This window comes from Cebus imitator, unplaced genomic scaffold (genome assembly GCF_001604975.1).
Source record: "Cebus imitator isolate Cc_AM_T3 unplaced genomic scaffold, Cebus_imitator-1.0 Scaffold119, whole genome shotgun sequence".
In the NCBI taxonomy this organism is placed as follows: domain Eukaryota; kingdom Metazoa; phylum Chordata; class Mammalia; order Primates; family Cebidae; genus Cebus; species Cebus imitator.
In genome coordinates, this window is record NW_016107434.1 from 5,237,585 (window position 1) to 5,257,327 (window position 19,743).

Below are 19,743 nucleotides of genomic sequence, written 5' to 3' on the forward strand. Positions count from 1 at the left end.
TTTCAGTAAAAATAGTATTATAGTACTGTGGTAGAAAAGTATTCAAATTTTCCAAGAGAATCTTTAAAGAAATCGCTGTACACCTCAAAATATGTAAAGTTCTATTTTTTTTCCCTGTACAAAAACCATCCTTTGGGCAATTTGTCGATTTATACTAACCCTTTTCATTGCAGAAAGTATATATTTCTAAGTCGGTATTTGTTGTATTGTATTATAATTATCTCCTTGCAAATCTGTTTCCTCTACTAGATTGCAATATTTATAGGAAAAGACTAGGAAAGGAAGAAAAAAAAAAAAGAAGGAAGAAAAGAAGGAGAGAACAAGAGTGCAGCTTCCGGTAAATTAGACTTCTGTTTTGAAGAGACATGATCTGGTGAGAAGATATGATCAGGGATATCTTTCTAACTCCATTCTAAATTACTGAATTGTAGCTTAAGAGCATTTCATGTGAGCAGAAGGAATCTAACAAGTTAAGTGAGATATTAAGTAGCAGTGTTAACTCTTTCACTCTAGAAGTAAGAGAGGATAAATCTTACCGAACATGAAAAGGTTTAAGTTTAGACTGTCTGAAATAGCCTCAAATTATTTTCTGCTAGACAAAATATAAAAGCTGCATTTTCGGAAGTATTTTTTTTTCATTGTTAATAAATTAGGGATCATTGAAGTGACCGACTAAGTCTCTGATTTTGCAATTCTGACAAACTATTCTTTCTGCTTTTCCTTCAACGAGATCTTGCTATTCCACAGACGCCTCATGGCATTCTTTACATCCTTATTCCTCAGCGTATAGATGAGTGGGTTCAGCATTGGGGTGATGGTGGTATAGAACACAGACACAGCTTTATCCAAAGGGAAAGTAGTGGATGGGCGGAGATAAATAAAGATACATGGAACAAAGAAGAAAGTTACTACAGTCAGATGAGATCCACAGGTAGAGAGAGCCTTGCGTCGCCTCTCTGCAGACTGTTTTCGAAGACTAAACAGAATGACTGTGTAGGAGGCCAAAAGAATGAGGAAACACCCCAGGGAGATAAGACCACTATTGGCAACTACCAACATGTTTACCAGGGTTGTATCAGCACAGGCAAGTTTTAGGACTGGGTGGACATCACAAAAGTAATGGTCTATAATCTGAGCATTACAGAAGGGCAGCTGGAAGGTCAGGAGGGTCTGAACAAAGGAATGACCCAGGGCCCCCAACCAGGACAGTGATGCCAGCACAGTACAAGCATTAGCACTCATGATGGCAGTATAACGGAGGGGTTGGCAGATAGCAGCATAACGATCAAAAGCCATGACAGTCAAAACAAAAATCTCAGCACAACCAAAAAAGTGGAAGGTAAACATCTGAGTTATGCAGCCCCAGTAGGAAATAGTCTTTTTCTCAGAAATAAAGTCTGCAATCATCTTGGGTGCCGTGGCTGAGGAATAGGCAATGTCCACAAAAGACAGGTTACTGAGGAAGAAATACATGGGTGTGTGTAGTCTGGGGTCAGAAAAAACCGTAAGCAAAATGAGCAAATTTCCCACCATGATCACGATGTAGAAGAGGAGAAATAAGGCAAAGAACATCAATTGCATTCCAGAATCTTGGGAAAGTCCCAGGAATATAAACTCAGTGACATTGTTGGCCACTCTCATGGGGCCCCAGGAGGGACTGGTGGAGTGGCTCTGATTCTCTGCAAAAATAAACACATGTTATAAACCATTGTAAGCATGGTAAAGCCTAACAATAAGAGTCTCGTGAAAATAACCTACGTGATATTAAATATGGTAGAGTAAGTTCTTTATATTTCTTGAACATAGTTCATGAACATTTTTCTTGTCATTAACTTTATTTCCACATTATTAACTCATATTTGAATTTCTTTTATAATTAGTCTTACAGTTCCTTTTTTCATACAAGAACCTAGAGAATCTGAGATTTTTCAATTGAATTCAACGTTTTTCCCTAATCAGTGCTCTATTTGCCCCCACCTCCAACTTCTCTTGTCAGAAATTTGCTTTGGGTGAAAACTTCATTTAATTAATTGATTAATAATTTTTTGAAGTTCTAAATAAAAGCATGAAGTCAGAGTATAAGATCTGATGTATAAAATTCCAAAATTCTTCAAATATAATATGTATTACTCAGCTATGGAAAAGTAACATTTTATTTAATCAAGAGAGGAAGACTCAGTTTCCAATTTCTCAATTAGATTGAAAGTCTCAGTTCAATTAAAAATTAAGTCATTTTTAGTGCTTATAAATCAACATTGAGGAAGTTTGAATCATAAGCCTTGACTTGCATGTGAAAATTCCATTTTGCGTGCCAATAAGGAATACATGAGAATTAAACAACTTATACAGAGAAATACTATTTTCTATGTTGCTGTAAAGAGTTGAAACATTTAAAAATTACTGAGTTCCTTATCACCCTCAATCCCTTTGCAGGTCCCTATCATTCTCAATCCTTTTGCCTTGAAAAAGACCCAGTTAACTCTCTGTCCTTGTAATCATAGGTAAAAATTAGGAATGAAATTTTCCATACAGATAATGTTATAAATGATAGTTCTCCGTCTCAAAAAAAAAAAAAGTGTCCGAAGCAATTTTATTTTATTTTATTTTATTTTATTTATTTTTTCTTTTTTTTTTGAGACCGAGTTTCACTCATGTTACCCAGGCTGGAGTGCAATGGCGCGATCTCGGCTCACCGCAACCTCCGCCTCCTGGGTTCAGGCAATTCTCCTGCCTCAGCCTCCTGAGTAGCTGGGATTAAGGTGTCCACCACCATGCCCAGCTAATTTTTGTATTTTTAGTAGAGACGGGGTTTCACCATGTTGACCAGGATGGTCTCGATCTCTTGACCTCGTGATCCACCTGCCTCGGCCTCCCAAAGTGCTGGGATTACAGGCTTGAGCCACCGCGCCCGGCCCGAAGCAATTTTATAAACTGTAATTGGAATGCTTATGTCATACAGAGACTGGATAAAAATGATCAGAAAAAAATTATTAAATGAGATTATTAGACACTGAGATCTAAAGTTTCTTGAAATAAAAATGGCTTTTCTGAAATATGAAAATTACTAGCTATTCTCCATCTTTACTCAGAATATCTCTTTTCTGCATGGGTAGCAGAAAGAGCACTGCCCAGACGCTGAGTGGTGTAAGTTTCAGTGCCCGTATCAGCCTTATAACTTTGGGTAAATTTATTTATCTTCCCTGAATCCCAGTTTTCTCATCTATAGATGAATGATAAAATTTTTTATCTCACAAAGCTGTTTTAGAATTAAAATGAGATAATCTATATAACATGTTCTTAATTTATGAGGTGTTTTCCTTTTAATTTGAATCTATAAAGTGGTATCTCTCTAGTAAGCACAATTTGTAATTTGATCTATTTAGCTATTATATTAAAGCTACATAATGTAACTACTAGAAAATATTAAAACACATATAATTTTATTTCTGAGATAATAGCTATATTATCTGCCCATCTCCATGAAAAAAATACCACAAATAGTAGCTAACATTTACTGAGCATTTTACCACGTGCAGAATCGTGCTAAACTCTTTGCATATGCTACTTCATTCCATCCTCACAACAGTATCATAATTTTTATTATCTCCATTTTACAAAGCAGAGCACTAAAGATTAAAGAGGCAAATTATCCAATATAATTTTCAGCGAAAAGGCTGGTATTTGAATTGTGGTATTCTTATTCCAGAACACACGTAACTTACATATCCTTAAATAAATGATAGGTAGATAAAAAGATTAGCTAGATAGATGGATAGACAGATGATGTTTCTCATAAAAAGAACTGAATTAATTTTATTATTATTATTATTATTGAGACAAAGTCTCATTCTGTTGCCCAGGCTGGAGTAAAATGCCGTGATCTCGGCCCACTGCAACCTCCGCTTCCTGAGTTTGAGCAATTCTCTCGCCTCAGCCTCCCACGTAGCTGAGATTACAGACACATGCCACCACAAAAAGAACTGAATTTAAACAATTGTTTTCTTATCATGCAAAGTGCTTCGATTGGAGAATATGTTTCACATTCCTAAAATCTTCGTATTGTCTATGCTCTATACCAGCAAAGCCAAATTGTGCTCAGTCAGCAGCTGGCAAAATCATAAGGGTTGAAAAAGTGTTTAGATAAATAAAAAACACTTATATTGTACTTACTATATGCCAAGTTTGATTCTAGGCGTTTTACATATTATAGCTCATTTAACTCCCATAGTGATCTTACAAAGTAGTCTATCACTATTATTCCCACTTCAGAAACGAGAAAACTGAAGCACAGAAAAAGTAACTTGCCCAAGGTCATAGAGCTAGTGATTGGCAGAGTTGACATTTGAACCTAGGCAATGGGACTTCAAGATTTATTTTCTTAACTACTATGCATACCCTGGGTCTGATGGCATCAAAGCTACCAAATGTCTTTCTCATTCGAAAGCCTTAAACCTTCTACAATAATCAAAAGACTCCTTTTCTTCTAATCATGAAAAGTTTTTTTTTACGTATATACACTACTTAGAGACAAAGACTATAGCTACAACTGGTAACATCATCAAGTCATAGAGTCTGTGCCCAGCTTTTCTCAAATTAAGTTTACAGTGGGGATATAATAACAAGTGATGTGATACTGATCATTAATTCAGTCATTATTTGATTTGGCAAGTGTTGTCAATCCAGTGGAGGAGATCCGCATGTAAATTATCACAGTTCTTGTGAAAGGCTCAGGAAGGAGACCCAGGAGAGACAGGATTGCCTTTTCAAAGGCTGTCACTGAGTGGAATTCTGTTGCTGAGTTAGAGTTAACCTGATGATGATGAGGATTGCAGAATGTGGGCACGAAAGAGTAGACAGGGCAGGAAGGACCTTCCAGGCCTAGCAAATAAAATATACGAAGGTAAAAGGGTATAGATCATTACACCATCCTCTCTGGGAAGTGCCAACAAGTTTAATATGATTCAGCACAGAATCCACATAGAGAAGTGTCAGGAGATGAGGCTGAAAAGAAGACAAGCCTAGATTACAGAATCATGTATATTACCCTTACAAGTTAGCAATTAATCTTGAATTAATTGGGGTGCCATAAAGATCACAACCACAGGAGGAGAGTAGCTCAATGGAAGGTAGGTGACAGAAGTTGTGAGAAAGAAGATTCCTGGAGTCCAGCTAGGTTCAAATTTTTGGCTTCACCGCTTGCTAACTGTACAACTTTAGGCAACTTACTTCACTTTTCTTTGCCTCAGTTTTCTCAGGTGTAAAATGTGGATAAGAATAGTACATTTATATAGTGTTACACACAGTAAATATATATTACATATAAAACACTTACGTGCATAACATACTCTAAGCAAATATAGCATTATCATTATCCATCTTAGCTACCAGAGAACAGAAGCCCGGATAGGAGTGATCTTAGAACACTAACCTCTTTACTATATTCATCTCCTGATTCTCACCTATATGCATGCTCATGCTTGTCCAAATCTTAGACTGTGTATCTACTGTTCACACCTACCCTCTCAAATATATTCTTCTGACTGGAGCAGCAAGAAAGGACATTCTATATCCTTGCCTAGATGTATTTAAGAGTTCGAGCATGATGCCCAGAGACGTTTGGGCAGCTGCTCTATTCACTATGAGTGTGACAACTCTACTTTATCTATGACCCTCCTCAGGAGTTCATCAAATTGATCAAAATCTAGGACCCAAGAACTTTTTGTTAACTTCGCTGGGAGAAACAGCACAAGACTTAAAGATAGAACAACTCACAGCTCTGCCTCTTCAGGTTGTGTAACATTAACATAATTTTTCTAACATCTATTAACCTCCCCTGTGAGATAATGCTACCCATGGTAAGACTCAAATTAGATAATGAAAAAAAAAGCAATAAACAACTTGCCAAACAAACTCTTCATCATTTTTGTGGTGGAATTTCAGGAACAGTCAGACAGCTGAACTCTATGAACAAGAGCCTCCATGGATTGTTTCTGCTGGTCTACCTGGGTTCTTAGGTTAAACTTGATCTAAGACAATGCTAAAGAATATGTATTAGTTAAAATAGGATTTGTGTAGCTAAAGAAAAAAGTTTCCTCCTTTATTTAACTGCATGAGCCTATATAAATTCCAATAGAACAATTTCAAAGAATGCAACTGTTGGTATCTTCTGAGAAAGATATTGTCTTAGTTCCTCTCATGAGGGATTTACAAAGGGCAGCCATATACTATTCTGGATCTCTTTCCTAACAGCAAGCTCTATGTCATGGAAAACTTTTTATGTAACTGTGTTCTTCACTTCGATATCCTTCATAGAGACATCATGACATGTGTGCATGTTTTTATGTCTCTTGTCACCTGACATAATTTTATTACTTATTAATCCTATGCTGTTCTTCTAACTGGCCCCAATTGAGGAAACAATTTACCAATCTTTGTGGAGCTAAAAGATAAGGAAAAATATTGAAAAAAATCTGCAAATGAGTTAGCATAGCACAATGTATGGATTGCTTGAGGTATCATCTATTTGATTTATATTTCATAAGTACCAATATTAATTTATACTTTCACTTAATATTTACTAAGCATATCTGTGTCTGGTACTGCACTGTGAATATAAAAAGAGGAATGCAACCCAATTCCCAACATAAAACCATTTATTTTAGAGCAGCAGTTTTAAATGACCTCCCTAAATCGTCTTAGACTGAAGTATAATTTACGTTAAGTCCTATACTTATCTATATATAAAGGATTTTAGAGATCATTTTATTTTATCCCACTCATTTAACCATTGGGAAACAAATAAGGGACAGAGAGGGAACTAAATTATCTAAGTTTACTGCTGGTGGTAAACCTGGTAAAACTAGGACTAAATTCCAATTGAAATTATATTGATATACACTTTAAATTGTAATATACTATTTCCTAAATTATTTAATTACTAGAACAGATATTGTAAAGCGGGTGAAGAATTTATAGAAGTAAAGAATTTATCTTTGAATATAATTTGAATCAATGAAAATTAACCTTGCCTCTTTCACTGGTGGTTTAAGGTATCACTCTAGATGGAAAGCTTACCCTGGCCGCTTTCTTGAGTGTGGTCCCACCACATGGATTTGAACAATCCAAGATCTTGGATCAGAAAAGCCTCTGAAATAAAAATGTGATCGATACCCAGATATGCACACTAAAAGGCTGAGATTTATATAATGATGCTTCTCTCATGTGCGTGCTACATTTCCTTTTCTATAACCTAAAAAGAGGCCTTGAGTTTGTTTTCTCTTTCTCGCTCTCTCCTTCAAAAAAGGTAGTGTTTTATGAGGTTACAGCCATGCCATAGCTTCTCATCTTAGTATGCAAAAGATTTCTACATTCCTGGCTGCCAAGAGGAAGAAACTCTCAGCAATCTTTACACATCATCAAAGCCCTTAGGGAATTGATGGACAAGTGATTGGGTAAGCAGCTGGAGAATATAATTAGGCAGAGAAAGTGCAAGTGTATTCTCTGCTAAATAACTTCTTGTAAAACCATACTGAAAGGTGGCCAAAAACAAGACTTTTAATTAGAGTATTGAAGGTGAAAAGCAGGTCAATAATTCCAGCAAAAGCAGCAGCATGTTCAGAGGCATAGAAGTTTGAGGAAGCTGCACATAGTTCAGAGGTTCAAACAGTGGAACAGGACTGACCAAAAAATGAAATTAGGATTGATAATTGATCTCGGAACAAGTATTTCTACTCGAAAAGGCCTAAGGTGTAGAATGGTGCTGTAGTATGAAAAATCTTAGTTATTATCCTACATTTTCTTATCCCCATGCAGACTCTATACCCCTACAGAATTTCATGATAATATTTCTACCAGAATCTGAGGTAGAATAGAACATGCAAACAAGAAAGTATAGATTTGATTAAATAAGGGGAAGAGACTGGTAGGGCTAGGATGTATATGTTAATTGACTCAATTGAGCCATTTTACTATGTAGACGTATTTATTTCAAAACATCCTGTTGTCCATGACAAATATATACAAGTTTTACATGACAAATAAATAAGAAACCATGCACAGATGTGGGCAGAGTAGGGGGAGTCAAATGCTCACTTAAAGAGATAAAAACTAGAACTGCACTGTATTTATGTTGTAGATTTCAGAATTTCCTCTAACTAATGGAAGCTCACCGGGTATTTTCAAGTATTTATTTACAGAATAATTACAAAAAGCTTTTTGGGAACATAAAGAACTTAAGGACAATAAATTAAATAACTGCCATGATAAATTAAAAAATAAACAACATGAGTAAGCCATTTCATTAAGGAAGAACTAATGAAATCTGAAAAGGTACAGTGTAATTAATAATAATGCATCGATATTGCTTTATTCATTTGACAAATGTACCCCAGTAATACAACAGTACGGAAAATAGCATGAGGTATAATTATATTCTGTGATATTCAACATTTCTGACATTTTAGTAATAGCCCTTCTGATTGGCATGAGGTGGTCTCTCATTGTGGTTTTGGTATGCACTTCTCTGATTAGTGATGATGAGCATGTTTTTCATGTTTGTTGGGAAAATCCATCCCAAATATCTATGGGGCTCAGGGTAAGAGTACAAATGAAGCCCATGTAACATATGTCTAAACGCTATACATCAAGCTAACAAATGTAAATTAAAAATCTCCTCATAGGCTTACAATTACTGAAAGGCCAGTTTCCAATCTAAAATCCTCAGGCACCTTGAATTTCTGCACCGGAACATGTCAGCATGAACAGAGCAGGTCTTTGACCCTCAGACCTTCAGTCCACCTCTTCTCCAGTTCCAAACCCCACCATAAGGGGGGTCTCATGTATGAATGTGGACTCTGCTGCCCAAATGTGCAGGCTTTGTCCACACGCTTTACACACAGGGCCCCTCAACCACCTCTGCAGTCTAGGGGTGCATACACAGTATGGTTCACTCTTAGGAGGACACAGAAGAGGCCCAGGCAAGCTGTGAAAGTGGGCTCATGATATCTGAACAGGAAACTCTGGAGGACCAAGCACCTAGATAATATCAATCATGTGCAGTCTCAAGAAACAGAAATTTTTATCATTTATTAATAAAAAGAATTTTAATATATATAATTGGTTAAACAAAGAGAGACTTGAAAATGCAAAGGGGAATACAAAAAGCTCTTGCTTTTCTTAAAATAATGCCACCAATTCCAGCTATCAACAGGACATTTAAATTGATTTGCCAAGACTCTAAATTTTGCTATTGAAGAGGAACATCAGAAAAAGGGGATGTTGTAGCCGGCTTATACTAAGAGAAAGGCTGGAGCTCTGTGTCCTTGAAACATGCCTGGTAATCCACAGAACCACTCAAATCTTTCTGTTAACTCACACACTCCTCTCAGCAGTTTCCTGCACTTCAGGATATCAAGATACAATCTTCAGAATATCATACTGCTCCTCAGGTATTCGTCATATGCAAAGGACTCTGAAAATGCTGAGTAGAGTGATGCAAAAGAGGAGAACATGATGTACCAGATATGTCATTCTCACCCTTACTATTTAAGAGTCCCCCAAATTGCTGCCTAGTTCCTAGTCTCTGAGGAGTCCTTCTGTAGCAATATATACACACACACATACATACATATGGCTGCTTAAATATAAAGTCATTAACTCCCAACACAAAAATAAAGACATTTTTATAGCCACGAAATGTTGCAAGGATCCTATGTCAGAGATAGATAACTTTAAATGTAAATGTTTAAGTTAAACTTTTTAGGAATCTTACAGCTCTGAAGCTTCTATACAGGTATTATAGAAATTAAGTAATGTGGCCTGGCACAGTAGTTCATGCCTGTAATCCCAGCACTTTTGGAAGCCAAGGCAGGAAGATCACCTGTGGTCAGGAGTTCAAGACCAGCCTGGCCAACATGGATAAATGCCGTCTCTATTAAAAATATAAAAATTAGCGGGCATGCTGGTGGGCACCTGTAATCCCAGCTACTTGGGTGGCTCAGGCAGGAGGGCCGCTTGAACCTGGAAGATGGAGGTTGCAGTGAGTCGAGATCACACCAGTGCACTCCAGCCTGGGAGACAAGAGTGAGACTCTGTCGGGAGGGAGGAGGGGAGGGGAGGGGAGGGAAGGAACAAAGCAATCAATCTGTATAATTGGGACAAATACTCTTTCTGAAGAGAAATAAAATATTAACTTAATTATGCTATTATTACCTTTCTTGATTGATTACTTTTTTTCTAAGTGGTTGTCGGCCAGTCACTTAACTCTGAGTTCATTCTCAAAAATGAAGTTAGGTAATGTTATTTGTTCCTCAATACATGCTTGAGACTCAAAGGTAATAACTGTGAACATCCCAACAATGAGTGCTTTCAACCACAGTCCAGTTTTTTCTTCCTTTCTTTTAGAGCTTAAAACTCTTAAACATTATGTTCAGTTGAAGATTTAGCTTCTCTGCTCGCCCCTACTGTAATTCCATTTAAAGATAAACTCTACATGAAATTGGATACCTCTTCTTGGGAAGCCTATACAATAAAATACCAACAGTTTCCATCACTCCAGCACTCCTGGACTTCCTTTCTCTCGCAATAAACTTTGTTAAGAGCATATGTTTATTACAGTCATGCTTGACTACATTTCTAAGATTTGGGACACTATGGAACACAGTTCCTAGGTAAATACTAGTACACAGGGTGGTTTTTACTGTTTCCCGGCTTGGTTTGTAACAGAACAAATAAATTCATACTACTTCAGAAGAGGATCTGATGAGACACCAGAAGGAACGTCCTAACACTAGGAATCATTAAACCCTGGTGGAATGGAACACAAAAAGAGATATAATTTCTTCTTTCATTTGAATAGAATTTAAAAGTGAAACAAATTGAATAAAGAAAGGGTACTTAAAGACATAAAGCTGATCTTTCAAGGTGTATTCTAACCCTAGCACTCCCTTGTTATCATTTGTGGCCAGTAAATTCTCCTGAGTTCCTGAGTTCTCCTCATTATAGTCAAAAGACATAAGTGGCTTTCTAGAGTGCCACCTATGCTTTAAACCGTAATCAAGAATGATCCATTATAATCTTTATGCTGTCTTCTCTTTTATACCAAAGTCGCCAGTATGGTTTTTACACATGTACAAGATGAGTTAAGAGTGTTCCAACAGCCGGGCGCGGTGGCTCAAGCCTGTAATCCCAGCACTTTGGGAGGCCAAGGCGAGTGGATCACGAGGTCAAGAGATCAAGACCATCCTGGTCAACATGGTGAAACCCCGTCTCTACTAAAAATACAAAAAATTAGCTGGGCATGGTGGCGTGTGCCTGTAGTCCCAGCTACTCAGGAGGCTGAGGCAGGAGAATTGCCTGAACCCAAGAGGCGGAGGTTGCGGTGAGCCGAGATCGCGCCATTGCACTCCAGCCTGGGTAACATGAGTGAAACTCTGTCTAAAAAAAAAAAAAAAAAAAAAAAAAAAAAAGAGTGTTACAAGAAAGAGTATGCTTTTCAAATCAACTCTTCTGCTCCTTCTTTAACAAGACAACAAAATGCCACATGGTTTTATTCTCAGCTTCTTCATAGCTACCTTCATATCAGCATTTCTGAGTGTGTAGATGAGGGGGTTCAACATAGGTGTGATCACTGTGTAAAACACGGAGAATATCTTATCCACAGAGAAGCTGCAGGAAGGTCTCAAATAGATGAATACACATGGCACAAAGATCAGGCTGACCACTGTCAGATGGGAGGCACAGGTAGAGAGGACCTTGTTCTGGCCCTGGCAAAAGTGTGTTCTCAGGGTGATCAGGATGATAGCATAGGAGAATAGTAAGACCAAGAAGCAGATAAGAGACAGCAGACCACTGTTGGCTGTCATCAGCACCTCTACCACATAGGTGTCCATGCAGGCCAGCTTGATGACCTGTGGGACATCACAGAAGAAGTTGTCCAGTTCATTGGGGCCACAGAAAGGCAGCTGGATGACTAGCATAACCTGTATGATAGAGTGGATAAAGCCCCCACACCAGCAGGCAAGAACCAGCCGAAGGCACAGCCGGGGGTTCATGACTCTAAGGTAGTGCAAAGGGTTACAGATGGCAACATACCTGTCATAGGCCATAACTGTCAGCAGAAACATCTCACTGCCTCCTAGAAAGTGGAGGAAGTAGATCTGGGCCAGGCATCCTGAAAAAGAGATGGTCTTGCTCTGCTGTAGGAAATCCCCTAACACCTTTGGCACAGTAACCCAGCTCAGACTTAAGTCAATGAAAGAGAGATGACATAAAAAATAATACATAGGAGATTGGAGCAGGCGAGCATTGACTTTCACTGTTACCACTATTGAGAGGTTTCCCAGGACAATAGCAATGTAAAAAAACAAAAATAGTAAGAAAAGAAATCGCTGCAGCTCCCAAGAAGAGGATAGGCCCAGAAGAACAAATTCTGTCACGTTAGAATCTTGTTCTTTTTTCATCAAACCAAGAATATCAAGTGACCTAGATAAAAAAGAATTAAATCAGAACAAGAGAGATTTAAGATAGACATACATAAATTATATATGTATATAATATATAAGCAATAAAAAATTATTTAAGCAAGTTCTATGAGGTAGTATAGGCAGTAGACTCTTGTATCGGTAAAACAAGGAACTATTTCTTCCAACTCTTTATTCCTGTAATACTTTTAAATTGCATTCACAATAAGCTAGAAGGAAAACAATGTCTGGACATGAGGTGATAAGAGCATGCTAATGTTTCCATTTCTTTTAATATACAGAATAATATCCTCTAAGGACAAAAGTTCTGGAATGAAGTATCTAGATCCAATGCCTACGTCCACCATTACCAATGGAGTACTCTCAGGCAAGGAAATAAACCTCTCTGTGTTTTACTCTTTAGTTATTAAATCTAATACAGATTAATAATATCTTCCAAGATTACTTTGAGAATCAAATGTAATGCCTATGAGCACCATAAAAAAAAACTAGGTATCTCAAAATGAGGAAATATCTCTTACTCATCTTTGTATCTATGACACAATACTTACTGCGTAGCATAAGCTCAATAATTTATCAAATCAAAGGAAGAATGGTTTGTAAACAAAAAAATTGCTATATTGTACAAAGGTTAGTAGTTATTAATAAATATATTAGAAAGTAAATCATTTAGAAAAGATTGAAAAGGAGCTCATATTTTTTGTCTTTACTTCCCAGGTTACAGAGATTGGAAAGTTTGTAAAGATGAGGTAAGAAGAAATAGTCTCAATCTTTAAGATTTAGGGAAGCATCAGACTCAGGATGAGTAGGACAATGATTAAAATATACTAATCACCAAGAAAAGAGACCAAGGGTCATGACCCATATCATGGAAACACACACAAAAGCCCATCATGACCATTTCATAAGAAAGAATAATAAGAGAAACCAGAATTGTGTTGCTTCTGGACTTTTCAACAACCATAGGTACATAAGAAAATAAAGGATTTGCTAAGATATTGTTAGATCCATTTTCTCCTGCTCTACTCTCACACTCATCCCCAGTGTTTGGTGACAGTACCTTGGATTACAAACAGAAAATCAGAGAACACTGATACATTTCTTCCATTGAAGTAGTTAAAACTTAGTAGATACCTTTCTGTCTAGAATATTTTTATCTAGAAACAGCAATAGGCAAAATATGAAGACAAGATTTTATTTTGCGTCCCAAGTTACGTAATCATGTTGTACTTGGTTCTATCAAGTCATCCAGAGAATGTTATCCAATAAAATAATTCATACTAGGTATCAGGTATTTACATAGACAATGCAGAAAAGTACTTAAATTTTAAAAATTAAAATGCTTAATGACAAAAAAAACTTTCTCTGGGATATTATTCCAAGATAAGCCACTGAGAGAGAGATTTGGGGCTCAAGCCACCTTTGGATGCCTCTGTCACACCATGTTTGTGACCATCCTCTTCATCTACCTATACAGCCAGGTTCACAGTGCATCTAAATCTATAATCTTATAATTAATAGAAGGAATCACCTCACTTTCTGGAATCAACTGGAAAATAAAATAAAGCAAGAAATACAATTTAGGGAAAAATTTGCTATTGTATGTACAGCCCTACTCAAGCTCTGCTATATTGAAAATTCCCCAATCTCTTTGGATGCACCAAAGATTATAAATGTCCACAAGAAAACATCATTTGGATGTTCTTTTCAGTTACCTAAAATGTCTAATTAACAGAGGTCAAGTCTCATTAAAATTATGAATCTAATTTTAAACATAATCTTAGAAAAACTGGAAAAGCCTGAGAAAGAATAATCAAAGTTATTTTTTTAAATTAAAGAAAGGTTTCTAGAAACCAGAAAACAATGGAAACACGTAATCTAACTCACTGTTATAATTTAGTCTCACAATATGACTGAGAAACAATGTGATTATTTCCTAATGGCATAGTATACCAAAGGTGTCTGGTACACTTGCTATTTCGACCAAACATACGTTAAGAAAGAAAAGATTGTATTAAAACAGACAATATTACAATTAAATAAGTCAGAAGATTAAATAAGAGAATAATATTTAAAATATAACCTAAATTACTATAAACCATTTATAAGCCTAAGTTTATGGCCTACTTGTTTAAAGATTTAATATTAGGGAATTTCAGTACTATAAATACTTTGGACAGTTCCTAGGTGATTACTCTGATAAGATTTTTATTAATAATGGTAACAAAATCTTTACAATTACATAAGACAAAAATAGGCAGCCCTCTATGTTCGTTGAGTTTTAATCAAGGTAAGGGCTGGATTCTGATTATTCTTGGAATTTTTTTTAATGACAATAAATTTGCAATCTTTAGACAATATAAAATGTAATACTAAACAATATAGAAAGCTTTCCTTTAGGTTTAATAATATTTCCACTTTTGGTAGAGTCGTCTCCCAGCTTGTGTGTTTCTGAAATCTGATCACAGTAAGAAACTAGACCTGGGACTGTTCTGTGAAGAATAAAAAGAACACTATATCCGTCAACATGAAAAAATGTACCCCCAATCACAAGATAATTTCCCTTGTCAAAGCTCTACAGGACTTAGAAAGCCACATTCAAAAATACTCCATCGTCCCATTAGCAGTAAGATCAAAGCCCTACCAAGAATTTCATGTTTCATATCCTAAGAATAACCTAAGAATGTAGAAAAAATCAATAAAAATATTTTAAGTACACAAAATGAGCCAAAGAAATTGAAAATGCTTAATGCAACTATCTTCTAAGATACCACTAGCCTTAGAATTCCTTGACGCTATAGGAATGCCATTGTTATGTGAAAGTTTCTAAGAGTAAACTTAAAACAACAAAACTCAAATGATCTCTTAAATTTAAAAATAATCAATACCAGGGTATATAGAGAAAAAGGGTGAGAACAACAGTAAACATAAAAATAGCATCAGAGTCAAGACAGAGGAGCAGGCAGAGAAGGGGAGCTTTGAATAAACATATCTGAGAAACCTACATCTTTGCTTGTAAGAAGCTATGTCGTTTTAAGGAAGAAAGGTATTATCCTCCCATTTATCCTACCAGCTCTCTCTTCGGTCTCAGGCCATCAAAATGGGCAATATTCAGATGACCATAGCAGCTGCCCTGCACATGCCTTAACTGCTTATTTATAAGCCAAGCCCTAGTTGAGGGCTGGCTGCATGAACTGGAAAGATCTCCTGTCCCTACGACTCTGGCTGTATCTGAGGTTTTTATGGTTCTTACAGCATTGCTTAGTTTAATGAGCCCTGGGATTCCCTAGGCTGCTGCTGTTTGAGTTGTATTAAATATAGTTCTCGCTAGGAAGCTGACCTTGGGACCTGCAGGCCCTGAAGCAGTTAGATCTGTTGCATAACAGATCCCACTTATTTTACTTACTTTGGATTGATTAATTGGTAATTTGCTGTTGATTTATTTGTATATGCCATCCATTTTTCATGCCTCAGTCTGTATCTGAAGAAGATTCTCACTGGTTTTTATCTCAATCATGCTCCTTGAAGTGGCAGAAGCTGAAGGATAAATACCAAGCTATGATATTTATCCCTGGAATAATTCCAAGGGTAGTTTGTTATTTTATTTTATTTTTATTTTATTTTATTTTATTTTGAGACGGAGTTTCGCTCTTGTTACCCAGGCTGGAGTGCAATGGCGTGATCTCGGCTCACCGCAACCTCCACCTCCTGGGTTCAGGCAATTCTCCTGCCTCAGCCTCCTGAGTAGCTGGGATTACAGGCACGCGCCACCATGCCCAGCTAATTTTTTGTATTTTTAGTAGAGACGGGGTTTCACCATGTTGACCAGGATGGTCTCGATCTCTTGACCTCGTGATCCACCCGCCTCGGCCTCCCAAAGTGCTGGGATTACAGGCGTGAGCCACCGCGCCCGGCCCGGGTAGTTTGTTATTTATCCTTTAAGGTAATATAGAGTCTTGATACAACATTCAAGGATTTCTTGAATCCTCAAGCAGCTTACCCATTGGCATCTATTCATTGATTGTATCCAGAAAACACAGCTGTTGTCATTAGTAATTAAATTTGTTTAATTACTACTTTGACTGTGACTTTGACTTTGACTTTTACTTTGACTGTGACTGTCAAAGTACAATTTTTAAATATCATAAAACATTATTCTCAAACAAGTAAGTAATGAACATGTCAAAAACGGTATTTAACTAATTAATGAGGGATAACAGGATAACAAAGCCAGTTCAAAAAGAATATGAAAAGTGTGATTTTACATTTCAGAGCACAAATTGAACACTAAAATAAAATTATTAAATTAGACACAATCCAATTAATGTCTTATGACACGGGCTTACCTATATAACAAACTTGTACATGTACCCCTGAACTTAAAAGTTAACAAATATCATCAACATGACAAAAAGATTAATATTCTTTCATACAGCTATAAAAAGGGACAATATGACCTTAATCTTTGGGATTACATTTTCTACCACACTAAAAAGATACAATTTAGCTATTTTCTATAACATCTAGCTATAGGTAATTATACAATGTCTGAGATTCCATATATCATGTAGTAAGTTAAACAAAATCACATTTGCTAGAGAGTCTGATAACCCTTAACTGGGCTTGCTAAACAATGGTTTTTGTTTTGTTTTGTTATTTTTTATTTCTGTGGGTGCAGAGTAGGTGTATATATTTATGGAGTAAATTTGGGTACAGGCATATAATACATAATAATCACATCATGAAAAATTGGCTATTTGTCCCCTCAAGCATTTATCCTTTGTGTTACAAACAATCCAATTATATCCTTTTTGTTATTTTTTAAATGTACAATTAAATCATTATTGACTCTATTCACACTGTTATGCTGTCAAATACTAGATATTATTTATTTTTTATTTTTTGTAGACATAACCATCCCCATTTTTCCCCATCCCACACCCACACTGTCCTTCGCAGCTTCTGGTAATCATCATTCTATTCTACTCTTTATCTGCATGATTCAATCATTTTGTTTTATTTCTCACAAATAAGTGAGAACATGAGAAGTTTGTCTATCTGTCCCTGGCTTATTTCACTTAACATAATAATCTCCATTTCATCCATGTTTTTACAAATGATCTCATTCTTTTTATGGCTCAGTAGTACTATATATATATATATATATATATATATATATATATATATATATATATTGTGTGTGTGTGTGTATCACATTTTCTTTATTCATTCACCTATTGATGGAAACTTAGGTTGTTTCCAAATCTTAGCTATCGTGAACAGAGCTACTATAAACATGAGAATGCAGGTAACTCTTTGATATGCTGGTATTCTTTCTTTTGGATATATATCTAGCAATGAGGTTGCAAGATCATAAAGTAGCTCTATATTTAATTTTTGGGGGAACCCTTAAACTGTTTTCCTTAGTGGTTGTACAAATTCATATTCCCACCAACAGAGTCTGAGAGTTCCCTTTTCTCCACATCCTCACCAGCATTTACTGTTGCCGTCTTTGAATAAAAGCCATTTCAACTGGGGTGAGATGATATTTCATTGCAGCTTTGATGTACATTTCTCTGATGATCAACGGTATTGAGCACCTTTTTATATATCTGTTTGCTATTTATATTGTCTTCTTTTGAGAAATCTCTGTTCAGATACTTTGCCCATTTTAAAATTTATTAGAGGTTCTTTTTTCCCCTGTAGAGTTGTTTCCTTATATATTCTGGTTGTTAATCCTTTGTCAGATGGGTAGTTTGCAAATATTTTCTCCCATTCTGTAGATTGAAATTTCACATTGTTGATTTTTTCCTTGGATGTGCAGAAGCTTTTTAGCTGCATGTGACCCACTTGTCCATTTTTGCTTTGGTGGCCTGTGTTTGTGGAGTATTTCTTAAGAAATCTTTGCCTAGACCAATGTCTAAGAGAGTTTCCTCCAATATTTTCTTTTAGTGGTTTGTTTGAGGTCTTGGATTTAAGCCTTTAATCCATTTTGATTTGATTTTTTTATATGCCAAGAGATAGGGTCTAGTTTCATTCTTCTGCATATGGATATCCAGTTTTCCTGGCACCATTTATTGAAGAGACTGTTCTTTCCCCCAATGTATGTTCTTTGTACTTTTGTAGAAAATTAGTTCACTGTTGATGTATGGATTTGCTTCTGGGTTTTCTATTATGTACCATTAGCCTATGGGTCTGTTTTTTATGCCAGTATCATGCTGTTTTGGTTATCATAGCTCTATAGTATAGTTTGAAGTCAGGTAACATGATTCATCCAGTTTTGGTTTATTTGTTCAAGATATCTCCGGCTATTCTGGATCATTTGGGGTTCCATATTAATTTTAGGACTTTTTTTATTTCTGTGAAGAATGACATTGGTATTTTGATAGAGAATTGAATCCATAGATTGTTTTTAATGTAACCAAGTCATATTAACATTTTAACAATGATTCTTTCAAATTATGAACATGGAATACTTTCCATTTCTTTCTGTCTTCTTTAGTTTCTTTTATCAATGTTTTATAGTTTTCATTGTGGAGATCTTTCACCTTTTTGGTTAATTACTAGGTATTTAATTTTATTTGTAGCTATCATAAATGGAATTACTTTCTTGATTTTTCAGACAGCTCACTATTGACATATGGAAATGCTGCTGACTTTTAATGTTGATTTTGTATTCTGCAACTGTACTAAAATTATCAGTTATAATAGTGTTTTTGTGGAGTTTTTATGTTTTTCCAAACATAAAATCACATAATCTGTAAGCAAGGATAATTTGACCTGAACTCTTCCTTTCCAGTTTGGATGCCTTTTATTTTATTTCTTTCTTTTCTTTCTTTCTTTTTTTTGAGATAAGTCTTGCTTTGTCACCCAGGCTGGAGTGCAATGGCACAATCTCAGCTCACTGCAATCTCCACCTCCTGGGTTCAAGCAATTCTCCTGCCTCAGCCTCCCGAGTAGCTGGAACTACAGGCGCATGCCATCACACCTGGCTAATTTTTTCGTATTTTCAGTAGAGATGGGGTTTCAGCGTGTTAGTCAGGATGGTCTCGATATCCTGACCTTGTGATCCACCGACCTTGGACTCCCAAAGTGCTGGAATTACAGGCATGAGCTACCACACCCAGCCCCTTTTATTTCTTTCTTTTGTCTGATTGATTTAGCCAGGACTTCCAGTAGTATAGTAAATAAAGTGGTAGAAACTGGCATTCTTGTTGTGCTCCAGATATTAAAGGCTTTCAGTTTCTCTCCACTCAGCATGATT

General features: G+C 36.2%; 2 protein-coding genes across 2 annotated transcripts; both read right to left on the reverse strand.

The window, feature by feature from the left end:
• Window positions 1–304: 304 nt before the first annotated feature.
• On the reverse strand, window positions 305–7,327 carry LOC108311863 (olfactory receptor 4S2-like). The gene is made up of 2 exons (XM_037742359.1): window positions 7,075–7,327; window positions 305–1,679 (listed from the first exon to the last, which is right to left on the reverse strand). Exons 1-2 carry the CDS (start codon window positions 7,106–7,108, stop codon window positions 703–705), a joined length of 1,011 nt encoding a protein of 336 aa, XP_037598287.1. The 5' UTR covers window positions 7,109–7,327; the 3' UTR covers window positions 305–702.
• A 4,145-nt stretch (window positions 7,328–11,472) lies between these two features.
• On the reverse strand, window positions 11,473–12,474 carry LOC108311918 (olfactory receptor 4Q3). Its single transcript, XM_017539570.1, has one exon. It carries the CDS (start codon window positions 12,456–12,458, stop codon window positions 11,517–11,519), a length of 942 nt encoding a protein of 313 aa, XP_017395059.1. The 5' UTR covers window positions 12,459–12,474; the 3' UTR covers window positions 11,473–11,516.
• Window positions 12,475–19,743: the final 7,269 nt, after the last annotated feature.